A 26,037-nucleotide genomic window follows, 5' to 3' on the forward strand; every position below is an offset into this window, starting at 1 on the left:
TCATTACATTCAACTTAGATCAGTGCATACCATGGAAACAATATAATGACTTAACAGACTTCCTTCCATGGGAGGTGGAGGGAGGGAAGCAAAAGTAGGAGGAAAATTATAAAACTCAAAATAAAATCTTTCTAAAATGAAAAAAAAAACAAACTAGATAATTTTGATTAAATTAAATTAAAAAGCTTTTATACAGACCAAACCACTGTAACAAAATCAAAAGAAATGTTGTAAATTGGGAAACAATTTTTACAACTAGTATTTCTGACAAAGGACTCATTTCTAAAATATACAGAGAACTAAGTCAAATTTTCAAAAAAAAAAAGCCATTCCCAAATTGAAAAATGGTCAAATGATATGCAAAGGCAATTCACAGATAAGAAAATCAAAGTGATCCATAGTCATATGAAAAACTGCTCTAAATAACTACTTATAAGAGAAATGCAAATTAAAACATTTGTGAGGTACCACCTCACACCTCTCAGACTGGCCAATATTACCAGAAGGGACAATGATCAATGTTGGAAGGGATGTGGGAAATCTGGAACACTAATACATTGTTGGTGGAGCTGTGAACTCATTCAACCTTTCTGGAGAGCAGTTTAGAATTATGCCCAAAGGGTAACAAAAATGAGCATACCCTTTGATCCAGCAATACCACCACTGGGTCTATACTCTGAAGAGATGATGAAAAAGGATAAAAACATCACTTGTACAAAAATATTCTGTTTGTGGTGGCAAAGAATTAGAATTAGAATTAGAAATTAAGTAAATGTCCTTCAAATGGGGAATGGCTTAACAAACTGTGGTATATATATATGTAATGGAACACTATTGTTCTATTAGAAACTGGGAGAGATGGCAATTCAGGGAAGCCTGGAAGAATTTGCATGAACTGATGCTGAGCGAGGTGAGCAGAACTAGAAAAACATTGTACACCCTAACAGCAACATGGGGGTGATGATCAACCTTGATGAACTTGCTCATTCCATCAGTGTGACAATCTGAAACAATTTGGGGCTATTTGTGATGGAGAATACCATCTGTATCCTGAGAAAGAATTGTGAAGTTTAAACAAAAATCAAAGACTATTATCTTTAACTTAGAAAAAAACCCTATTATCTCTTTTTTGTAATTTTGCTATCTCATACTTTATTTTTCTTCCTTAAGGATATGATTTCACTGTTATCACATTCAACTTAGATCAATGTATACCATGGAAACAATGTAAAGACTAATGGACTGGGACTCCCAGCCAAGATGGTGGAGAGAAGACAGACACAATTCTAAAGTCTCCTGATCTTTCCCCATCTATCATATGAAACAAACCTCTTAAAAGAAATCTGACCCACAAAACCCAGAAAGAAAAGCCAGAAGAAAGAGCATCTACCTCAGGATTTGTGTCCTCCAGCCGCACTGGATGAATTCCGGCGGGTGAGTCTGGGCTCAGAGGAAGGATCAGCCCTGGATCAACCAGATTAACAACTGAATTGGAGCCCAGAGTCTGAGGGCCTGAGAGCCAGACCTGCTGGATCAGTGGTGGGGCTAGATGGCAGGGGCTTGAGTCAACTAGGGAGCAGAGGCACTGGTGTGGTGCTGTCCCCCAGAAGCTTGCAGACAGGGCTGGGGGGAGAGTTCTGGTGCAGGAGAACTGCAGACACCATCCCTGGGCTCCTCTGCTCTAAGGAACTCAGAGTCCATGCCTCCATCACAGCTCAGACTACTTCTGCCTCAGGTCCAGGTGTGTGAGCAGAAAAACCAGCCCAGCTGACAAATGACCTCAGGCCAGGGTAAAGAGCACCATTGATTGAAGGCAAAGGAATTCAATAGCTCCAACTCCTCCCTTCAAGCAAAGGGAGAAGGCCTCAATCAAGGTCACAGACACTCCAGAGAAAGCAACCAACACCTCCTACTGGCCAGCCAGAGAAATTGCACTCAGTGAGTAAAGCTTTTAGGGATCCCAAACCCCTGTGAACCAGCCCCTCCCCAACTCAAGGTCTTAGCAAAATGAAGAAGGGTCAGCGGAAAGGTGGATCCATAGAAAAATTCTTGGAAGGGAAAGACCCTAACTCAGAAAGACCTAGAACCTCTGAGGAGAATATGATCTGGTCTTCAGCACAGAAAGACTTCCTTGAAAGAAATAAGGAAGGAGCTTAAAATTTTGGGAGAGACAATTAATACCTTGCAGCAAGAAAACAAATCCTTTGAAAGTACAATTGGACAAATACAAAAGGAGAATAAATCTCTCAGATCCTCAATTGGACAAATACAAAATGAGAATAAATCTCTCAGTCATCAAAACTGTTTGGTATTGGCCAAGAAATAGAGTGGTAGACCAGTGGAATAGACTAGGTGTAAAAGCAAGAGATGATTATAGTAACCCAAAGAGTCCAGCAATTGGGATAAAAACTTCCTCTTTGATAAAAACTGCTGGGATAATTGGAAGTTAGTATGGAAGAAACTTAGATTAGATCAACACCTAACACCCTTTACCAAGATAAGATCCAAATGGTTACAGGACTTAGACATAAAAAACAATGCTATAAGCAAATTAGAAGATCAAGGACTAATTTACCTGTCAGATCTATGGAAAGGGGATCAGTTTATGACTAAGGAAGAGTTGGAAGAGTTGGAGAACATCACCAAAAACCAATTAGATGATTTTGATTACATTAAATTAAAAAGCTTTTGCACAGATAAAACCACTATAACCAAGATCAAAAGAAATGTAGTAAATTGGGAAACAATCTTTACAACTAATGATTCTGACAAAGGACTCATTTCTAAAATATACAGAGAACTGAATCATATTTTTAAAACAAAAAGCCATTCCCCAATTGACAAATGGTCAAAGGATATGCAAAGGCAATTTATAGATGAGGAGATCAAAGCAATCCATAGCCATATGAAAAAATGCTCTAAATCATTATTAGAGAAATGCAAATTAAAGCTTCTTTGAGGTATCACCTCACACCTCTCAGACTTGCCAATATGACCAGAAAGGATAATGATCATTGTTGGAAGGGTTGTGGGAAATCTGGGACACTATTACACTGTTGATGGAGCTGTGAACTCATCCAACCTTTCTTGAGAGCTATTTGGAACTACACCCAAAGGGCTACACAAATCTGTATACCCTATGACTCAGCAATACCACTACTGGGTCCATATCCTGAAGAGATGATGAAAAAAGGTAAAAACATTACTTGTACAAAAATATTTATAGCAGCCCTGTTTGTGGTGGCAAAGAATTGGAAATCAAGTAAATGTCCTTCAATTGGGGAATGGCTTAGCAAACTGTGATATATGTATGTCATAGAATATTATTGTTCTATTAGAAGCCAGGAGGGACAGGATTTCAGAGAAGCCTGGAGGGATTTGCCATGAACTGATGCTGAGTGAGATGAGCAGAACCAGAAAAACACTATATACCCTAACAGCAACATGGGAGTGATGATCAACCTTGAAGGACTTGCTCTTTCCATCAGTGCAACAGTCAGGGACAATTTTGGGCAGTCTGCAAAGGAGAGTACCATCTGTATCCAGATAAGGAGCTATGGAGTTTGAACAAAGTTCAAGGACTATTTCCTTTAACTTAGAAAAGAACAGATATCTTATTGTCTGATCTTGTTACCTCTTAGACTTCTTGTCTCTTCTTTAAGGATATGATTTCTCTCTTATCACACCCAATTTGATTTTTACCTTTCCTTTTTTTGATAATGATAGTGGATTTTCTGACCACATCTGATAATGATAGTGGACTTTTTGGCCACAACTGCACTCAGCACAATGTCTGCAAACATAATAGGTCTTTAATAAATGTTTCACTTAATAAATGACTCACTGACTGATCTGCAGCTACTCTAACAATCCCTTTTCTCTATTTTCACAAGACTCAGGATATATGTATAAATATACATTAATACCAAAAATGGACAAGAAAAATAGAAGAAATTCACCAATTAACAAACTACATCATTTTATTGGCTAAAATATAACATTCAGAAAATATATGCCAAATATGAAATAAACTAACATTCATCATTAAGTCAATCAGTAGTGATTACTAATTTTTAGTTAGAAAAAGGATCATTTTTACTTGTTTTTCAGTCATGTCCCACTCTCTGCAATCCCATTTGGGGGGCTTTTTCTTGGCAATGTTAATGGAGTAACTTGCCATTTCCTTCTCCAGATCATTTTACAGATAAAGAAAAGGCAAACACATTAAATGGCTTTTCCTGGAACACACAGCTAGTGAGTATCTAAGGCTGTATTTGACCTCATGAAGTTGAGTCTTCTTGAGTCCATGCTCAATGCTTTATCCACTGAACTACCTATATAATTTACTCAAACTGTCAACACTTCCTTCTCCAAATACTCAGATTTCCCTCCTTTCCTCTAGAGCAATCTTCCCACCCGCTCTCAAAAAAGGAGTAACACACACACACACACACACACACACACATTCATGTTCATGTTCCAGACTTCATAAAACATACATGAATAACAAGGGGCAGACATTCTAATGAAAAGCTTTGAAACTTGGTACTTTGCCTCCACCAACTGGACAAGTCAATGGTACCAAATAAAACTTTGTCTAAACAGGAGATAGCTAAGATGCTCTTAGAGTGACCTCTGCTGGTCAATATATAGAAGTTTTAAAATACTAACCCTATTCATGAGTAGGTTTGCCAAATAAAAGAAATTAAAAAGCAAAACAAAAAAAACAGTCACTGGGATCACTGAAGTAGGCAAAGAATTTCAATTTACAAGAGCTTTGGAATGCAAAAATCATCCTGAACATTTTAAGAAATTTAATTTAAAATACTTTTATAGGATCAGAGATGTCCCAAAATGTTAGAACCCTTTAAAAATTATATAGTCTAAGAGTATTCTTAACCTATTTTGTGTCATGGACACCATTGACAGTCTAGTGAAGCCTAAGGACCCTTCTCAAAGCAATATTTTTAAGTGCATAAAATGAATATAGGATTACAAAGGAAAATAATTGTATTGAAATCCAATTATTAAAATATTAAAAAAACCAAGTTCCTGGAATGCAAAGCAAGAACCACCAATCTTCTCAAACCACTTTTCCCATTTTCTCTTTTCTTCTCTTTCCCTCATCCTTTTGTCTCTGAAACTGAGATCCAAAGAAGTTAAGTGATTTTTCTAAGATCACCTAACTAGTTAAGGCTATCACTCAGGTTTCCAAATTGGCAAATATTTCAATAGATTTCTCTTCATTTGTTTATAGAACAGTCAAGAAATTCAAAAGGATGTATGTATTTGGTAAAAATCAAAATAATCTTAATTTTTAAAAAACTCTGGGAAGACCTTTAAGGAGATGAGTAGAGCTAATAAGCTATTAAATCTGACAGTTCAAACCTTGAGTATATTTTTCTACCAAATTATTTTCTATTTTTTTAAAAGTCTGGAAAATGAGGATAATACATATAAAGTACTTCCTACTGAACATGATTGTCAGACTATGCCTTCTTTTTCTTTCTCTGCAATAATATGTAGCATTAAAGTCTTTCTTTTCTTTCTATTTTTAAAGAAAAGAAAGACATCCTGCCAGGTAGGCTTACACATACACACAAAATTAATTGGATTCCAAAGGGTAATTCATTTGCTAATTTTGGTGATCACTCTTAGAAAATATTTCCATTAAAACAGATTTCTTTTTATGGGTACCTTCTCAAGGATCCCTGTAATAAAAGGCAAATTGCCTAGTACCAAAACCTTTACCCGTCTTTTTTTATCTGTTCTTAGATGAAATACAGGCAATGATGGCAATGAAGCTGATGTCTCTATCCAAAGATCTGAAGTTATAGAATGAAGAAAATCTTTTAGGCAAGAAAACATACCAGGTTCAGCAACCTACATATTTTCTCTTAGAAATACTTTCCCTTTGAAACCAAAATTTTATTTTATGCTCGTTATTTTGAAAAAATCTACTTTCAGATAGTTTTCCACACAGTGATAGGTGAGGTAGATTTTCTTTTCATTCAATAAACCTTCTGTCATATGCTTTACATGAAAAGGTTTATTTTCCCCTTTTGTGAATTTCTATCCTCTGCTCCGTCAATCCATCAGGCAACCGCAGATTCCAGCTTTGCATCAGAAGGTATTTCTTCTTCATCCACTCGATGTTTAGGATGCTCTGAGCCTTGTAATGTTAAAAATGTATACATCACTCCTCCTCCCATACTAAAAAGAAAGGGAGAAAATGTAAATAAATATCTGAATAAATGTAATCAGAACCAACAAAAATCCTGAAAATTTTTATATGTGTGCTGAACTCCATGGTTCCAGAATTTAACAGTTTGGTTTGTGTACCATTGCAGGTTTTTTCTCTCCTCAAATATCTTTTTGAGAATTTCATTGTAAATTTTCAGCTTTATTAGGGGAAAAAATGCTATTTTTGTTAAGAGGTATAATGAGTTAAACAGCTGATTACATACTCATTACACCATTATTTGAAATAGCAAAGTACTTTCCAGAATTAATAATAGCAGCATAAAGGAAAAAGTGTAGATTTGTGATTTCATTTAGTATTGGGTACTTTCAAAAAAGAAAATTTCTTCAGTCATCTTACAACCTTAAGAGAGTTGCTTACAATACAGAGAGGATAAGTGACTCATCAATTGTGAGATATCAGTCCAGATTTTTATAGCTCCAAAGTCAACTGTTATCTATTGGGCCACAGTGTTTTATATTTATATGCTTTATAGCTACAAAGCACTGGCCTCAGCAGCATGCCCAAAGTAACTGAGTCCATATGTGGCAGAAATAAGGTGCCAGATCTTCTAAGAGTAACTTTAGTGTTCTTTTCATTATAAGAGGCCATTCTGCCTCTTATTGGCAAGAGGTAAACCAGAGAACTCAATCATTCACTTAAAAAAAGGAGAGGCATACACAAAAATTAAATAATTTGCCTATAATTATTTGCAAAGAGAAGAGAAAGTAATTCAGATCCCAACTCCTCAGCTTCAGATGTACACTATTCTCCAAATGAAACACACAGAAGACTACAGATGCAGATAACTTGAGTAACAAACAAAATGATTGTATCTGGAGAAAGCAAAGGTTTGGTTATATTATGAAATTAAATTAAGTTATAGAAACTAGTTCAGGGTCAACAACTATAATAAACACACCCAAACCTAGCCTACAGTTGCCCAGTTTCTGTCTTTCCCTTCAATTTGCTAAGCAGCCTAGTAACCAAAGGAACTCCTTCCCATTCTGTCTTTGCTTGAGTTTTCCTCCTTTCTTGGCCTTTCCACATTAGAACTACCACTGAAAACATTTTGCTATTCCAACTTCTCAACTTGCCCAGGAGATGCAGTTCAGTATCTGAGACTGCCTAGATGAGAAGGTCCAAGGAAAGCACCAGAGGATGCCACTCTACCCCCCCCGCCATGCTCTGCCCCACCCCATCCCAGATTTTACCCAACAGTTTTCTTGACCTAACTCCTTAACATTTTTGTTGTTCTTTGTGACTCCATTTGGGGTTTTCTTGACAAAGATATTGTTTTATCTTTCCACCAGCTCAGTTTACAGGTAAGGAAACTATGGCAAACAGGTTCAAATGTATTGCCAGGTTCACACAACTACTAAATATCTGGAGGTTGGATAAATAAATCTTGATGACTCCTGACCTGACACTCTGATCCACTGTACCACTGTACCCTACTTCTCACTCTACCCTCTCACAAAGTCCCCTTCTTGATTTTTACCTCAGAATCTTCACTCATTGCACTATTTCAATTTCCATCCCAGGTCTTAGAGTTGCCAACAGTGGATTGGAACTAGGAAAGCTTCTGATTCCACTATCAAGCAATTTAGGAAGGAGATAAAGAAGAGAAAATTTTCCTCTACCTCACAGCCAGGATATATCCCTTGCATGAGGTGCAACTTTAAATGTATTTCCCAGAGACATACAGTTACAATTGGTAATGATGTAATTACTAGCTACATTATTGGTTAAATAGTGTTTTGGCGGGGCAAGCCTGGGAACTAATATGTAATTAAAAGGGAAGAAAATTTTTTTCAAATTTCCAAATAACCATTTTATATACAAACTACCAATAGAATGTAAATTCACAAAAGACAAGAATTATCTTCTTTTTTGTATTTGCATCTTCAGTGCCTAGCACAATGCCTTATATATACATATGTGTGTGTGTATGCATATGTGTATAACTTGGCAAATGCTTTTTCATTCAATTATCATTTATACCCCACATTCATGTTTCTTCTTATCCCTGCTTGTCATTTCTCCTTCTCTACTCATATACTTTTACCATTATAAGTCCACCTAATATTATACTCACCAAATATTAAGTCCTATAAAGTTTAGCACAGAGAAAATGTAGTCTCCACCAAATAACATCCCAATATAAGCAATGGATATATTCTGAAAGCAAGATAGAGAGGATTGGTGCACATTAATAATAATGGACATACACAATTCTTAAGAAACAATGAATTTAAGAAAAGACAAAATTCATTTTTTATAAATCCTGAAATTGAAAATATTTTTATTATCTTTTCCCCCTATCACTTATGGCTTAATTACATTCAAAAGCATATATTAGGCATATAAGGCACTAGACTAGGCAATGGGAATAAAAGACAAAACAAAAACTGTCCCTGTCCTCAAGGAGTTTACATTATACTTGTGAACCAAAGATGGAAACAAATTAAGGGTCGTGTTGTCAACTGGAAGAGAAATTAATTGATAATTATAAAATATTATTGATAAGTATAGAGAGGGCTAAAAGATCTCAGAAATAATGGCTTCTATCTTCTCAGTGAAGAAAAATGTGACATTATCTGTTGAAAGGATAGGGAATACTACTAAATCTATAACCCAAAGAAGGCAAAGAAGAGGGAAAAGACTCACATGCATAAATATATAATATGCATGTACACATACATAAATATGTACACAATATATCAGCTCTTGTGGTGGCAAAGAATTGGAAACTCAAGGGATGCTCATCAATTAAAGAATGGTTGAACAAGTGGAATGCTATTATGCTAGAAGTAATAATAAAGGATAAATGGGGATCCTAGGAAGACTGTATAAACTGATAAAAAATAAAGCAAGCAGGACCAGGAGTTTAACACTTTATACTTAATTTTAAGATAAGGTGATTGAATGAAATAATCAATCCAGTTATACTCCTAAGACTTTTGTTTTGTTTTTTTAGGGTTTTTTTTTTTTTTGCAAGGCAATGGGGTTAAATGGCTTGCCCAAGGCCACACAGCTAGGTAATTATTAAGTGTCTAAGGCCGGATTTGAACTCAGGTACTCCTGACTCCAGGGCTGGTGCTCTATCCACTGAACCACCTAGCTGCCCCTCTCCTAAAACTTTTAAGAAAAATCAAGCAAAGAAACAAAAACAAGCCATTTGAGATTACTACTCTTGTGTGTGTGTGTGTATGTACTAGAAAAAGTCTTTAATATCTCCCTTATTCTTTGCTTTAAAAGTTTTATTGGTTTTGTGTTTACATTACAAACATTTCCAGATTATTCCCTCTCTGTGTAACAAAGAAAAATATTTAAGGAAAATTAGTGATACAGTAGTCCAAGCAAATATAGTGATCTCACCTGAAAGGAGATGCAACATTCCACATCTGTTGCATGCTCTAACTCCCTTAATTAAAAATTGTTTTAAAAGAATAACAGGAAGCTATAGTCAAGCAAAACAAATTCTCATATTGGCTGTATTTTAAATATATATCTATATCCATATTTATATCTGTATTTTAATCTGAATCTGTGTTTCTGTCTATCTATATTCATACCTATATCTGTTTATGTCTTATTCTATATTCTTAATTGATCACTTCCTTGTCAAGAGCTGAAATAATATATTTCGTGATTGGTCATCTGGAATCATGAATGGTCATCATGTTGACCATAATTCTTGCAACTTTCAAATTTATTTGTCATAATGTTATCATATAAATTGTTCTGATTCTGCTCATTTAATTCTTCACAAATTTATTAAATATTTCATAATTTTTAATAATTTTAAAATAGTTATATTTTATCAGATAAATTGTCATTCTGATTTCTACTTCTTTATGAGGTGTCCCATAATCACATTCCTGTAATCCTCTCAAGCTGACTAAGGAATTTTCTCACATGTTGTTTGGGGAAGGAGGGTTAAAGGAAAATTCTTCAACAACCAAAACTTTCTTAGCTCACTTCAATATTTTCTAGAAATAATTTCAGTCTCTAGCTCAAAATTCCTAGGGTCACCACCAAATGAGCTAATCTATTTAATTCTTCATTCCAAGATTTTTTTAGTATCTTCACTTACCTTAACAGCACCCACCACTGTAGTTGTTAGGGCAGAATTGTAATAGCTACAGAGCACCGTGGAATACATCAACAGAAACCTGAAACAAGAAAAAAGTAAATACATGCCTGGAACTCAAAGTCAAGAATATATTCAACAATGACTTATCATCTTATCACTGCTTTGGAGGAAAAAAGTTCATGTCCTGAGATGTTTAAGATCCATTTATAAAAACAACTTAAGTAAATTCTGAATTTTTCAGGAACAATTTTTCTGTTATGTATTGTCTATATCCTCTCTTGAAAATGTTGCCTATCTTCTAAACATACAATTTCCATTAGCCCATCTACTGACAGTAGGAAAGGGATTTAAAAAAACAGAGAAGATCCTAAAAATCATTTGGAGCAGATTAAGGATGGGGTGATTTTGTTTCCTAAAAAGTGACTCCTTTTTTGGTTATTGGGAAAGTAGAGAAAGTGGAGAAGACTAAGCTAAAAACGTATGATTAAAAATGAGATCCTTATTTTAGAAGATTTATTTTGTCCACAATATGTGCCCTACATTTTCATTATCTTGTAAAATGCTGGACTGCAAGGGTACCTACCCATTCCTGTTAGCCATGATCCTGAATAAAACAAAGACAGTGATCTATACTCCAGACTTACTGATGTGATAGAACTACAATCCTAGATCTCATTGACCCATAGTTAGAATGTATGGACACTTGTTTTGAGCTAGGCCACAGAGAGATGGAAAGAATCCATCCATCATCAGAATGCACTGGAAACTATCTAGTCATTATTTCTTCTAACAAAAGAAATGTTTATGGACAAATAGAACTAGAATAGGAAATTTCAACATATATAAATGTCCTATCAAGGATGAAATCAGGTTCTTCCAGACACTCTTAGAAAGGGGAAATATATTTCCATAATGGATGAATTATTTAGGCAATTAGTGGTTAAGATTTTAGATAAGTTCTTTCAATTCCCAAACTAGTGCTCTTTCCAGAAAACAAAAACCATTAAAGAACATATTTTACATTGACAAGAAATATCATCGTGCAAACTATGCCCACACATTTACCCTCATCTATTTTAATTAGCATTATTTTTACTCTGGGCCTGAAGTGATCTTCGTGATGATGATACAGAGATAAAGAGACTGCTGGCATTGCAGGTCAGATAATTGCTCTTCCCTTTAAGTGTCAGAGAGAGAGCACATCCAGGATAGGCAGGAAGCCAGGTGACAATAGTTAGAACATCCTAAACAACTGCATGTGAGTTTGGCTGCCTTTCACTTCCTTCCACCTGTCCTATTTCTCTGACTTAGTAATCACCAGACAGGGTAGAGGGGAAATGCACAGCCACTGTTGTCTGAGAATTCTGGGTTTTCAGAAGTAGGAGACCTGCAATTTGGAGGTGTCCTTATGTCAATACCAAGTTCCTTCACTAGAACCTACTATGACTCCCATTAGGATAGGGAACAGGAGGAAAATACTGATTTTCTTACTATTCTTTGGTATAGTTTTCTCTGGTATAGTTCCCGATCAAGAATTGGGGTCCCAGATACCACCTACTCTTTTCCATGATTCCGAGGCAAGTATGGTACACAATTTTCCTGGCTACCTCTGAAGAATTGAGAGGGGTAAGCAGAAAGAATATGAGGAGGTAGATGGTTCTGTATATGTGCATTTAACTTTTTCCTTTCATGTTCTCTATATTCAACAAATTGTTTGATCATAAGTAAGTTGAACATCTGAACCCATAAAAGGGGGGAAAGGTAAAGAAGAAAATAGAGCAAGGGATTCTAGAGCTATAGATAACATTTTTTCGGTATTTTGGGAAATAATGTTTTTCATCTCAAGATATTTCTAAACCCAGCTAGTGTCACTACTTGAAACTAAGGTATCTGTGATGATAGAAAAGCAGTCTAGATATTCACAAGTAAAGGACTTTTTGGTGGTCAATGAATATACTGCAGTCTTTATAAATATTATCTCATGTATCCATCAGGGAGAAAGTGGATGGCAAGTAGGCTGCTGACCCAGGAAGAGGACTATCTTATAGGCAACTCAGATTCTCTCACTGGACAAGTAAAACATTGATACAATACTCTCATTTCGTAGTCATAAAGGCAGCATTTGAGTAAATTTGAACTATTTAGATCAAAGACTGCTACAAGTACTGTAGTATTATATACAGTGTACAAAGGTGGAAGGAGAGAAAGGGTGAATTTACTTAACTGAGAAAAGAATTAGATAACTAAAAGGAAGAAATAATAAATCATTAATAAATTGGAAAATAAAGGAGTGGTAAATTGAAGATGAAATTTGAGGATGGAGGGGAAAGAAAGTCTATGAAAATCAGGTTGTCAAGTATATTAAGTAAAAATGACTGGAGGTATATAATACAGTCTTTAAAGACAAAGAGTAATCAAAAACTGTCAAATTAACAAAAAAAGACAACTGAAGGAAAATAGAAACATAATCTCATAACTTTAAATGTCAATGGATTAATCAGTCCAATAAAATGAAAGACTGTAATAGATTCAATGAGAGAATCATGTTCATATAGAATCATGAGCTGAAAGGAACATTAGAGATCATCATTAAGATTTCTACTAAAAATTTCCTATATATATATATATATTTTTTTTCCCTTGGAAGATTGTGCTGACTAAATCAACTCTCCAAACAGCTGGAATAGCTTGTTCACTTTAGAATATAGGTTCCTTGACAATAAAGAATTTTTTTTTGCTTTTTATTTTTATCATCAACACTTGAAACAGCATGAATTTGTCAGATTGTAAGATCTTAATACATTTTTTGGTTGATTGATTGGGCCCCAGTTTCATCTATATTTATGAAGGGTTTGGGGTTAAGATCCCCTCTGACTCAAAAATTCTATTGTTTTAAATGAAGGAGAAGATTAAGCAATTTTTTCAAGGTTATGTTGAAAGCCTTTAGCAATCAAGAATAGAAGCCAAGTGTCATCTCTTACAATCTGTGATTACTGGATCATACAGTGGCATATACTGAGATTCAATTCACAAACCAAATACTAAAACTCCATTCTTTTCATCTCTCTTATGACTATAATTATACCTAAATTCATTTTTTCTACAAATATAAATTTCAGAAATTCTCCTGGTCTTCACAAGCTAAAATTTCTACTAAATGTTTTCTCTTAAGATTATTTATAAAGGAGCAGCTAAGGTGGTGAAGTGGATGGAACACTGACTCTGGAGTCAGAAAATTTGAATTCAAATCTGGTCTCAGACACTTGATACTAGCTGTGTGACCCTGGGCAAGTTAATTGACCCCAACTGACTCACAACCTCCCCCCACCAAAGGTAATTACAAAAAAAAAGACCAGGGGCAGCTAGGTGGTGTAGTGGATAGAGCACTGGTCCTGGAGTCAGGAGGACCTGAGTTCAAATCTGACCTCAGACACTTGATAATTACCTAGCAAGTCACTTAACCCCATTGCCTTGCAAAAAAACCCCAAATAAATGAAAAAAAGACCAATCAGAAAAGATAAAAATTATATGCTGTTTTCTTATTTCTGACACCTAACCCACTCTAAAAATGTGTTTTCCAGCATAATCTTGTATTTTCATTTAAATTAAAGTACTCCAAAAATACCAAGTGAGGCCTTCTTTGGCTTCTTACCCCAGCAAACAGGAAAGAAGAAACTGCACGATAAATAAAATGTTCCTCCACTGGCTGAACTCAGTAGCCTAATGTTTAGAAAGTAGACAAAAGTGATGGTTAGATGAATAAGATTATATTATAGATTATATAGATTATATTAAATAGAATATATAAATTATAGATTATATTTAAAAGGGGCAGCTACTATAAAAATTTATTCAATGTAATTATAAAATAACCATTCTGAAATGCGAAGATGTTTATATTCAGAATTATGGGTATAGCATTAAACCTTAATATGCTTTTCTACATTAACTAGAAAATGAGAGACTGTCTTGACAAAAATGATAGGAAAAACTAGAAAGTGGTTTGTCAGAAATTAGATTTATGTTGCTATTTTATTGTCTGATCTTGTTATCTCTTATACTTTATGTTTCTTCTTTAAGGCTATAATTTCTCTCTCATCACAATCAATTTGGATCAATGTACAACATGGAAACAATGTAAAGACTGACAAATTGCTTTCTGTGGGGGTGTTGGGGGGAGGGAAGTGAGATTGGAGGAAAACTGTAAAACTCAAAATAAATAAAATCTTAAATTAAAAATTAAAAAAAGAAATTAGATTTACAAACATTAAATGTCATAAACTTCACATGGTCTACACATAAAAGTTTTGAGGAAAAAGGAAGCAGTTGTTTTTCATATAACTAGAGCTTTTGTGTTGGAAAAGAAATGGAAACTTGGGAAATGTCAAGTTATGATATATGAATGCAATAGAGTACTATTATGCTATAATACAGGATGAGCAGCATTTTTCAGAAAAAAACAGAAAAGACTTACATAAATTGATACTGAGTAAAGTGAACAGAATCAGAAGAACATTGTAAACAGTAATGGTGACACTGCAATAATCAACTATGAAGTTGTTCTCAGTACTTCAATGATCTAAGATAGTTTCAAAAGACTCGTGATAGAAAATGTCATTCATATCCAGAGAAAGAAAAATGTTGTATTAATTCAGATCAAAGCATATATTTTCACTATTTTTTTCACTGTGAATTTTCCCTTTTGTTCTGTTTCTTTCTTCATAACATGACTAAGGTGGAAATATGCTTAAATTGCCATCTTGAAGAGGGAAAAAGGAAGGAATGGAGGGAGGGAGAAAAATTTGAAACTCAACATCTTATTAAAATGAATGTTAAAAAAACTATCTTTACATGTAATTGAAAAAATAAAATTCAAATATTTTAAAAACAAAAAACCTATAAAAATAAAATAAAAAGAATAGCAAATTATACATAAAAACTTTAGGGCTGGGAGCAGGGATAACTTTGATTTAAAAAAGGATAAAGATTATCATAAAAGACAAAATAGACATCAATTACATAAAAATGAAAAATTTCTACATAAACAAAATAAATGCAGTTGAGCTGAAAGGAAAAATTAATTAGGAAAATTCACAGCAAATTTCTCTGATAGAAGTCTAATACTCAAGATTTATAAACAATCTAAAGCCAGAAAGCTGTAAAACAAAAGTCATCCCCTATACATAAGTGGTCAAGGTATATGAATGGGCAATTTTCAGATGCAGAAATGTAAACTATTAATAAGGAAATGAAAGAATATTTCTAACAACTAATAAGACAAATGCAAATTAAAATTGCTGTGACTTTCCATTATATACTCAGCAGATTATCAAAATGATAAAAGAGGAAAATAAAAATAGAGGGTTTGTGGCATAACAGGGATAGAAATTCACTATTGATGTAGTTGTAAATTGGTTCTGTCCTGCAGAGTAAAATCATTCTCCTAAATATATTAGAACTTTAGAGTTATACTTGTAGCATCAATAAATTGCACATTATCTTTTGACCCTAGGATAGAGTCATTAGGCAGATATTCCAAGAAGGTTAAGGACAAAAAGGGAGGATTCACATATATAAAGAAATTTATAATAGCACTTTTATTTGTAGCAGAGAACTAGAAGTTAAATAGGCATCAAATGTGGAATAACTGAATAAATTGAAGTAAATGAAAAGAGCAGAATTTTATTATATCTTAAGAAATTATTAACATGATATGCTTAAATAAATACAGAAAAAACATATGAACTGATGCAAAGTAAAATTATCAGAAGCAAGAGAATTATTCAATGTCCAATTCTAGTTTTTAAGAAATTATTTTCTTTATTGGACTTTTGTACTATTTTTCAATCTATTTGGTCTATTTTTAAGGACTTCTATTCAGTGGATGTTTTGTGCTTCGTTTTTATCAGGCTGTTGACATTTTTATGATTTTCTTGCATTATTCCCATTTCTTTTCCCAATTTTTTTACCTCTATTACTTTATTTTTAAAATATTTTTGATTTCTTGACCAATTCACATTTTTCTTTTTTTATAAAGGTTTTATTTATTTTGAATTTTACAATTTTTCCCCTAATCTTGCTTCCCTCTCCTCACACCACCACAAAAGGTAATCTGTTAGTCTTTACATTGTTTTCATAGCATGCATTGATCTAAGTTGAATGTAATGACAGAGAAATCACATCCTTAAGGAAGAAATATAAAGTATAAGAGAGCAAAATTACATAAAAAGATAACTTTTTAAAAATTAAAATAGTCTATGGTCTTTGTTCAAACTCCACAATTCTTTCTCTGGTTATGGATGGTATTCTCCATCACAGATAGCCCCAAATTGTCCCTGATTGTTGCACTGATGGAATGATCAAGGTTGATCATCACCCCCTATGTAGATGTTAGGGTATACAATGTTCTTCTGGTTCTGCTCATCTTGTTCAGCATCAGTTCATGCAAATCCTTCCAGGCTTCCCCAAATTACCATCCCTCCTGGTTTCTAATAGAATAATAGTGTTCCATCACATACTTATACCACAGTTTATTCAGCCATTCCCCAATAAAAGGACATTAACTTAATTTCCAATTCTTTGCCACCACAAACAGGGATACTATGAATATTTTTGTACAAGTTATATTTTTACCCTTTTCTATAATCTTTTCAGGGTATAGACACACTAATGGTATTGCTGGATCAAAGGGTAAGCATATTTTTGATGCACTTTGGGCATAATTCCAAATTGCTCTCCAGAAAGGTTGGATGAGTTCACAGTTCCACCAACAATGTATTAGTGTCCCAGATGTTTCCACATCCCTTCCAACATTGATCATTGTCCTTTCTGGTCATATTGGCCAGTCTGAGAGGTGTGAAGTGGTACCTCAGAGATGCTTTTATTTGCATTCCTCTAATAAGTAATGATTTAGAGCAATTTTTCATATGACTATGGATAGCTTTGATCTCATCTATAAATTGCCTTTGCATATCTTTGACCATTTATCAACTGGGGGATTGCTTTTCTTTTGAAAATTTGACTCAGTTCTCTGTATATTTTAGAAATGAGTCCTTTGTCAGAAATACTACATGTAAAAATTGTTTCCCAATTTACTACATTTCCTTTGATCTTGTTTACAGTGCTTTTATCTGTGCAAAAGCTTTTTAATTTAATGTAGTCAAAATTGTCTGGTTTATTTTTAATGGTGTTCTCCATTTCTTCCTTGGTCATAAACTGCTTCCCTTTCCATTGATCTACATTTTGTCATAGGTAAAGTATTCCTTGATTTCCTAGCTTGCACATATTTTTTTTAATATCTAAATCCTGTGTCCATTTTGATCTTATCTTGGTATAGGGTATGAGGTGTTGGTCTAATCCAACTTTCTGCCATACTAACTTCCAATTTTCCCAACAAATTTTATCAAAGAGAGAGTTTATATCCCAATAGCTGGACTCTTTGGTTTTATCAAACAGCAGATAACTATAATCAATTCCTGCTATTGCACCTAGTCTATTCCACTGATCTACCACTCTATTTCTTAGCCAATACCAGACAGTTCTGATGACTGATGCTTTATAGTATAATTTTAGAACTGGTAGGGTTTAGCCACCTTCTTTTGCACCTTTTTTTATTAAATCCCTAGAGATTCTCAACTTTTTAATTCTCCATATGAATATACAAACAGCTTTTTCTAGCTCATTAAAGTAATTTATTGGAATTTTGATTGGTAAACAAGTAAATTTTGGTAGAACTGTCATTTTTATTATATTATCTCAGCCTATCCATGAGCAGTTAATACTTGCCCAGTTATTAAATCTGATCTTATTTTAGTAAGAAGTGTTTTGTAATTGTTTTCAAAAAAGTCTCTGAGTCTACCTTGGCAGGTAGATGTGGGAACACAGGCTATTCTAACAGACCACCACCTGGCAGGAGCTGGCAAGCCGCCCTGAGAGATAAGGTATGCCGGAGTCCTAGGGAGCTGGACATTCCACCCCACAGACCAAGGGCACAAGACACAGCTGTGTTTTACCACCTCCCCCCTAATGTACCCCCTTATCCTGTAACACAAGATGCTGCACATACACACCACTTGGGCATCCCCATTCCATTAGTCTTTGTTCTGACCTGGAAGACCTAACAGTATATATGTAATAGCTAAGCAGTAATAAAATTGAGCTGGAGGCATAAGGCAGTGGTGGCTTGACTCCTTATTCTCAGCTCCCCTCCGGGAGGGAGGTCATCACTGTGGGCCCCAAGGTGAAGCAAGCTACAACAGGTAGACTCCCAGGTATTTTATATTGTCTGAAGTTACTTTGATTGGTATTTCTCTTTCTAGTTCTTTCTTCTGCATCTTGCTAGTCATATATAGAAATTTTAGGGATTTTTGAGTGTTTATTTTATATCCTGTGACTTTGCTAAAGTTGCTAATTATTTCCAGTAGTTTTTTAGATGATTATTTTGGATTTTCTAGGCATACCATCATGTATCTGCAAAGAGTGAGAGTTTTGTCTCTTCCTTCCCAAATCTAATTCCTTCAATTTTTTTTCTTCTCTCATTGCTGAAACTAACATTTCTAATATGATATTGAATAGTAGTGGTAATAATGGGCATACTTGTTTTACCCCTAATCTTATTGGGAATGCCTCAAGCCTATACCCATAGCATATAATGCTTATTGATGATATCAGATAGATACTGTTTATTATTCTAAGGATCAAACCATTTATTCCTAGTGTTTTTAGCAGGAATGGATGCTATATTTTGTCAAAAGCTTTTTCAGCAACTATTGATATAATCATATGATTTCTGATAGGTTTGTTATTGATATAATTAATTATGCTAACAATTTTCCTAATATTGCACCAACCCTGCATTCCTGGGATAAATCCTACTTTTCATAATGTATTATCATAGTGATAACTTGCTGTAGCCGTTTTGCTATGATTTTAAGATTTTTGCATCTATATTCATCAGGGAAATAGGTCTCTAATTTTCTTTCTGTTTTAACTCTTCCTGACTTAGATATCAGCACTATACTGATGTCATAGAAAGAGTTAGGCAGAGTTCTGTCTTCACCTATTTTTCCAAAGAGTTGATATAGAATTGGAACCAGTTGTTCATTAAGTGTTTGATAGAATTTACTTGTGAATCCATCTGGCCCTGGAGATTTTTTCTTAGGGAGTTCAATAATGGATTGTTGAATTTCTTTACCTGAGATAGGGTTCTTTACGTATTTAATTTCCTCTTCATTTAACCTGGGCAACTTATGTTTTTGTAAATGTTCATCTATTTCACTTAGATTATCAAATTTATTGGATAGAGTTGGGCAAAACAATTCCAAATTATTATTTTAATTTCCTTCTCATTGGTGATGAGTTCATCTTTTTCATTTATGATACTAGCAATTTGGTTTTCTTCTTAATTTTTTTATCAAATTGACCAGAGGTTTATCAATTTTATGTTTTTTTTTCATAAAACCAACTCTTGGTTTATTAGTTCAATAGTTTTTTTGATTTCAATTTTATTTTTTCCTTTAATTTCTAGAATTTGGTATTTAATTGGGGGATTTTAATTTGTTCTTTCTCTAATTTTTTTAGTTGCGTATTTAGTTCATTGATTTCCTTTCTCTAATTTATTCAAGTAAACATTTAAAGATATAATATATCCCCTGACAGTTACCTTGAGTGAATCCCATAGGTTTTGGTATGTTGTTTTATTATTTGTCATAATCTAGGATGAAATCATTAATTCTTTCTATAATTTGTTGTTTGAGCCACTCATTCTTTAAAATTAGGTTATTCAGTATCCAATTAGTTTTGGGTCTGTATCTCCCTGGCCCAATATTGCATATGATTTTTATTGCATTATGATCTGAGAAAGATGTATTCACTATTTCTGCCTTTCTGCAATTGATCATTAGGGTTTTATGCCCTAGTACATGGTCAATTTTTGTGCAAGTACCATGTACTGCAGAAAAAAGTATATCCAATTTCCTCCATAAGTCTATCATATCTAGGTTTTCTATTAATCTATTTACCTCCTTAACTTCCTTCTTGTTAATTTTATGATCAGATTTATCTAAATATGAAAGTGGGAGGTTGAGGTCTCCCACTAGTAGAGTTTTGCTGTCTATATCTTCCTGTTGCTCCTTCAACTTCTCCCTTAAGAATATGGATACTATAGCATTGAGTACATACATACTTAGTGCTTAAATTACTTTGTCTAGGGTACCTTTTAGAAGGATATAGCTTCCTTCCTTATCTCTTTTAAAGCTATCTATTTTTGCAGGTGCTTTGTCTGAGATACAGATTGCTACCCCTGCTTTTGTCACTTCAGTTGAAGCAAAATATATTTTGCTCTAACTTTTTACCTTTAGTCTATATGTATCTCTCTGCTTCAATAAGTTTCTTATAAGCAGCATATTGTAGGATTCTGGTTTTTAATCCAGTCTGCTACCTGCATACATTTTATGTGAGAGTTCATCCTTGCCCTCCATGCTATCTTCCCTGTTTGTATTTCCCCCTTTTTTCACTGTATCCACATTCCCCAGTATTTTGTTTCTGAATACCACCACCTTCAATGTGTTTGCCTTCCTATATCAATCCCCTCCACTTTCTTTCCCCTTTCCCTTTTCACCTTCTTCCTTCCTTTCCTTCCTTCTGTTAATTCCCCTTTTCCTCCCCCCCTACCCTATCCCCCTCCCCTTTTCCCCTTTTAATACTTGAAAGGTAAGATAAGTTTCTTAATTTAACTGCGTGTGTGTAAGTTAACTTTAAGCCAAATCTGATGAGAGGAAGATTCAGGTGTTTCTCACCTCCTCCCTTCTTCCCCTCTATTGCAACAGATCCTTTGTAGCTCTTAATGTAATGAGATTTACCCCATTTAATCTCCTCCATCCTCCCATCTCTTTACTGCCCCCCCCTTTTGAAGGAGGTATTGTTTTAAATCATTCTATCTAAGACACAAAAAAGTTATGAGTGTCCCTCACTTCTGGCTAAGTATCTTCTCTCTAATAGAGTTACAGTTCTTGAGAGTTATTAAAGTCTTTCTCCCAGGTAAGGAGATAGACAGTTCATCTTATTGGATAGTAGTTCTTTTCTTCTTTTTTACTCCCCCCTTTTACTAACCTTTTCATGTATTTCTTGTGTCTCCTGTTTGAAGTGCAAATTTTCTATTAAGCTCTGGTCTTTTCATCAGGAAAAGTTGGAAGTTTCCTATTTCATTAAATGTCAATCTTTTGCCCTGGAAGAGAAGGCTCAGCTATGCCGGATAATGAATTCCTGGCTGCATTCCAAGCTCCCTTGTTTTTCACAATATTACATTCCAGGCCCTTCAGTCTCTTAATGTTGATACATCCAGTTCCTGTATAATCCTTACTGTGGCTGCTTTGTATCTAAATTGTTTCTTTCTGGATGTTTGAAGGATTTTTTTTATCTGATAGTTCTGGAATTTGACCACAAAATTCCTTGGTGTTTTCAATTTTGGGATCTCTTTCTGGAGGAGATTGATGTATTCTTTCAATAAATATTTTGACCTCTGTTTCTATGATATCAGGGCAATTTTCCATCACTAAATTCTGTAATATTATATCCAGGCTTTTTTTTCCTCCTCAAATATTTCAGGAAAACTAATAATTCTTAGTTTATCTCTCCTCAATTTCTTCTCAAGGTCAGTGGTTTTGCTGATGAGGTATTTTACATTTTCTTCTATTTTGTTCGATATTTTTGGTTTTGTTTAACAGAATCTTATTGTCTTATGAAGTCATTAGTTTCTGCAGACTCCTTTTTTTAGAGAAGAATTTTTTTCATTTACCTTTTGCAATTCCTTTTCCAGTTGGTCAATTCTATTTTTGAAAGAGTTTTCCATTTGATCAATTGAGCTTTTGAGAGAATTGTTTTCTTTTTGCATTTGTCCAATTGTATTTTCCAAGGATTTGTTTTCTTGTCAATTTTCTCTCCCAAATTTTCCAATTTATTTTTTAAACTCCTTTCTGATTTCTTCAAGGAAGTCTTTCTGTGCTGGAGACAAAATCATATTCTCCTCAGAGATTCTAGATCTCTCTGAGTTAGGCTCTTTTCCTTCTAGGAATTTTTCTATGGACCCTCCTTTCTGCTGACCTTTCTTCATTTCCCTAAGATCTTGTGTTGGGGGGGAAAGGGTTGGTTCACAGAGGTTTGGTGTTGAGATCCTTAAAGGCTTTACTCACTGGTTTTAGTAACTCCAAGTGGGCCAGCCAATAGGGGGTGCTGGTTGCTTTCTCTGGAGTGTCTGTGACCTTGATTTGAGGGCCCTCTCCCTTGACCTGGAGGGAGGTAGTTGAAGCTGCTGAATATTTTTATCTTTGAACAATGGTGGGCTATGCCCTGGTGCAAGGTAATTACTTTCCCTATTCACCATGGAGGAAGCTCTGCTGCTCATACCTGAGCCTGGGGGCGGGGTGGGGAGGTGGGCTGTAATTATGTTTGTTCTGGGAAGAGGCTTCAGCTGAAATGATGATATGGACTCTGAGTTCCTCCAGACCAGAGGAACCCAGGAATCAATGCTTGCAACTCTCCCACACTGGAACTCACCCTCCAGTCCTGCTGGTAAGCCCCAGACTGTCAGACCCACAGCCAATGCCTCTACTCCCCACTTGGCTCACAACTCTGCAACTGATCAACTAGTCCTTCTGTCAGGCTCTCACCTGGTACTGTGATCCTGGCAGAGTCTCTTCTTTCTGGGCCCAGCTCACCCACAATCCCAGAAGACAAAATTTGAGGTAGATGTTCTTCTCCTAGCTTCTCTTTCTGGGTTTTGTCGATCAGATTTCTGTTAAGAGGTTTGTTTCATATTATATATGAGGGAAGATCAAGAGAACTTAATGTAGTGCCTATCTTCTCTCTGCCATCTTGGCCAGAAGTCATTCACATTTTTCTTCGAGGTTTTTGATGAAGCTATTTTGACTTTGTTGTCTTCTGAGCTTGTTTTGATTTACCCTGCAGGTGGTGGTCAGAATCATTTTTTGTTGTTCGCTCATTTTTCCATTAACTTTTATGTTAATTTTTGACTCTGCTACCAAGAAGGAAAGGGAACTGTCCCAAGCTTTGGGTTTTTCATGCTGCCATTTTCAGAGCTAACTCTGGGGGTTTATAAGTTTTTTAGTTCTGCCAAAGTGATCTAAGAAAAGGTATGGTTACTGCTCTCCTGATCTGTGGCCTAGTCTGTGAGCAATCATAAGTACTCCTTTTCACCCTGCCACTATGACAAGATCTCCACTTTTCTGTAGTCACACACTCTAGTGTGCTAGTACTCTTCTTCACTCTAGGACTACAACTTGGACCTCTTATGGGCAACACAACAGAATCCTGTAACAATAGCTACAGAGGCATGCCTTTAGACCAGGTGTACAATCCTCTTACTATCTGTGGGAAGCTACAGCAGCCAATTCATTCATTCCCACAGCCTGCTACTAGCTTACCCCATGGGACATGGCCTACTCTAGGCTGCACTCCACTCTTACCCTAGTGAGTGAGACAAGCCTTTCTTGGTAACTTTTTAAATTGTCTTGGGCTAGAAAATTGTTTCATCCCATCTTTTTTCTTGGATCTGATTCAAAATTCATTTTTAAGTATTATTTTAAACTTATTTGGAGGAGAATTTGGGAGAGGTTCAGGTTATTCCCAGCCTTTACTCCTCCTTGGGTTAAATTTTAAACTATATTGTACATACATCACCACCTCACACCTAGTTTGTTGTTAAGCATTTCCCAGCATATCCTGGTTATAAATAACAACAGCCAGCTTTTTTGAAAGAACTGTCTACACATGTTTTCCTCTCAAATCTCTTAAATTCTCTGCAGTTTGCTTTCTGAATTTATCATTTAAATGAAACTGAAATACACATATATACCCACATAAAAATTTATTTATATCTATACATATATGTAAAATTATTCTGTACATACTTTTATTTATCAATTCTTTCCTCTAGATGCAGGTAGTGATTTTCTTCATATGTCCACTATATTAATTTGGGTATTTATAATAGTAAAAATAACCTATTCACTCAAAATCCTTCTTAAAACAACATTGCTGTTATTATATACAGTGTTCTCTTGGTTTTGTTCATTTCTCTCTTCATTATTGCATGCAAGTCTTTCAATATTTTTTGAAGATCAATGAGTTTATCATTTCTTATAGAATAATAGTATTTCATCACAATCATGTACCACAATTTGTTTAGTAATTCCCTAACTCAAGGAATAGACAATATATTTTGATTTGCCATTTTACTGAGAGCTCTGTGGTAGCTCAACTTCATTTACTAAAATATTTAGTAAACCTACAGGGGGCCACATAAAATCATACTATGGGATGCATGAGCCCTCAAGTCGCATTTTGGACAGCCCTGCAATTTCCAGTTCTTTTCCACTACAAAAAAAAGAGCTGCTATAAACATTTTAGAACATATAAGTTCTTTTTCTTTTTCCCTAACCATCTTTGGAAATAGACCTTGTAGTGGTATTGTTGGATCAAAGGGCAGAGGCAGTTTAGGACATTGGTAGCTTAATAATTCTTTGGGTATAAATGCAGATTGTTCTCCAAAATAGGATCAGTTCCCAATTCCAATAATGAATTAATGTCTCAATTTTTCTACATCCCCTCCAGCATTTGCCACTTTACCCTTCAGTCATTTTAATCAATATGGTATCATTTGATTCTATTATTCATTCTCTCCTCTTGGATTTTTTTCATTCTTGAGGTTTGCTTAACACCTTTTTCAACAATTCTAACAAATCAATAATTCTGACTGTCAGAATTTCTACTTCCATCCCAACTGCCTTCCCATGCTAGAGATACCTCTAACCCAGTGGTATCTTTCTCCAACTGGTAAGTTTCTCCCCAGAAAGGAAATGAAGAGTACCCAATACTCACTTCTAAGCTGCCTCAGCTCTTGCTCATGGATTTTTCCACCTTTCCCTCCACAATGGGCTATCTCTTTTGTATTGTCCTTCTCTATTACAATATAAACTCCTAGAGAGAAGAGCATGTGTTTCTTTTGGCTTGCATTGTCATCATTTAGTACAATGCCTAGCACAGTCAACCTAAGTAAAAGCTTTATTTAATCTGCTTCATCTCATCTCTTGTGACTGTTCTCTTGATTCTACTCTGAGCTGTCTGGCAAGTACTTCTTAAGAGTCTGTGTTGAATTATCCTTCTCTAACATGTCCTGGTACTTCCCTTTCCTCTTCAAACATTCTTACTTTGTGATCTAATCAGTTCCCAAGAGTTCAATTACCATGTCTATACTTATGACTCCCAGATTTCTATATACACTTCAATTCTCACTCCTGAGGTCTATTCCTGAATCACTGTCTATTGGATATTTCCATCTGGAGGTTCTCAGAATAAATCAAATTCAATGTATCCCATAATAAACTTAAAATATTTCCTACAAAACCCCACCCACTTCCAAACCTTTTGATATCTGTTAAGGGTACCAATACCCTTCTAGTCACTCAGGTTTACAAATTCTACTCTTCATTAATCTTTATACCACACATCCACTCACTTGCCAAATCATGTTGTCTAACTCCAAAATATCTCATATTCATCTCCTCTTTTTCAACACAATCATATCCTAGTTCAAATCCTCCTCAGCTAAACTACTGAAATGGTGTCCTTAATTAGAATCCATATCTGAAAATTTCCCCTCTGCTATCTACCCCTCACACAG

General features: G+C 34.9%; 1 protein-coding gene across 5 annotated transcripts in view; it reads right to left on the bottom strand.

Moving 5' to 3' along the window:
• Positions 1–466: 466 nt before the first annotated feature.
• SLC35D2 (solute carrier family 35 member D2) overlaps positions 467–26,037 on the bottom strand; it is an 83,173-nt gene continuing 57,602 nt past the window's right edge. For 2 of the 5 annotated variants that reach the window (XM_074204495.1, XM_074204492.1), the window contains 4 exons: positions 13,993–14,060; positions 10,341–10,419; positions 8,340–8,422; positions 467–6,213 (listed from right to left, as the gene is read on the bottom strand). In XM_074204495.1, the coding sequence (XP_074060596.1) occupies positions 6,096–6,213; positions 8,340–8,422; positions 10,341–10,419; positions 13,993–14,060 (348 nt within the window). In that variant the 3' untranslated portion in view covers positions 467–6,095. The remainder of the gene's footprint in view (positions 6,214–8,339; positions 8,423–10,340; positions 10,420–13,992; positions 14,061–26,037) is intronic. The other 3 variants (XM_074204494.1, XM_074204493.1, XM_074204491.1) reach the window with 2 other exon arrangements.

Source organism: Macrotis lagotis, chromosome X (assembly GCF_037893015.1).
Source record: "Macrotis lagotis isolate mMagLag1 chromosome X, bilby.v1.9.chrom.fasta, whole genome shotgun sequence".
NCBI classification, from domain to species: domain Eukaryota; kingdom Metazoa; phylum Chordata; class Mammalia; order Peramelemorphia; family Peramelidae; genus Macrotis; species Macrotis lagotis.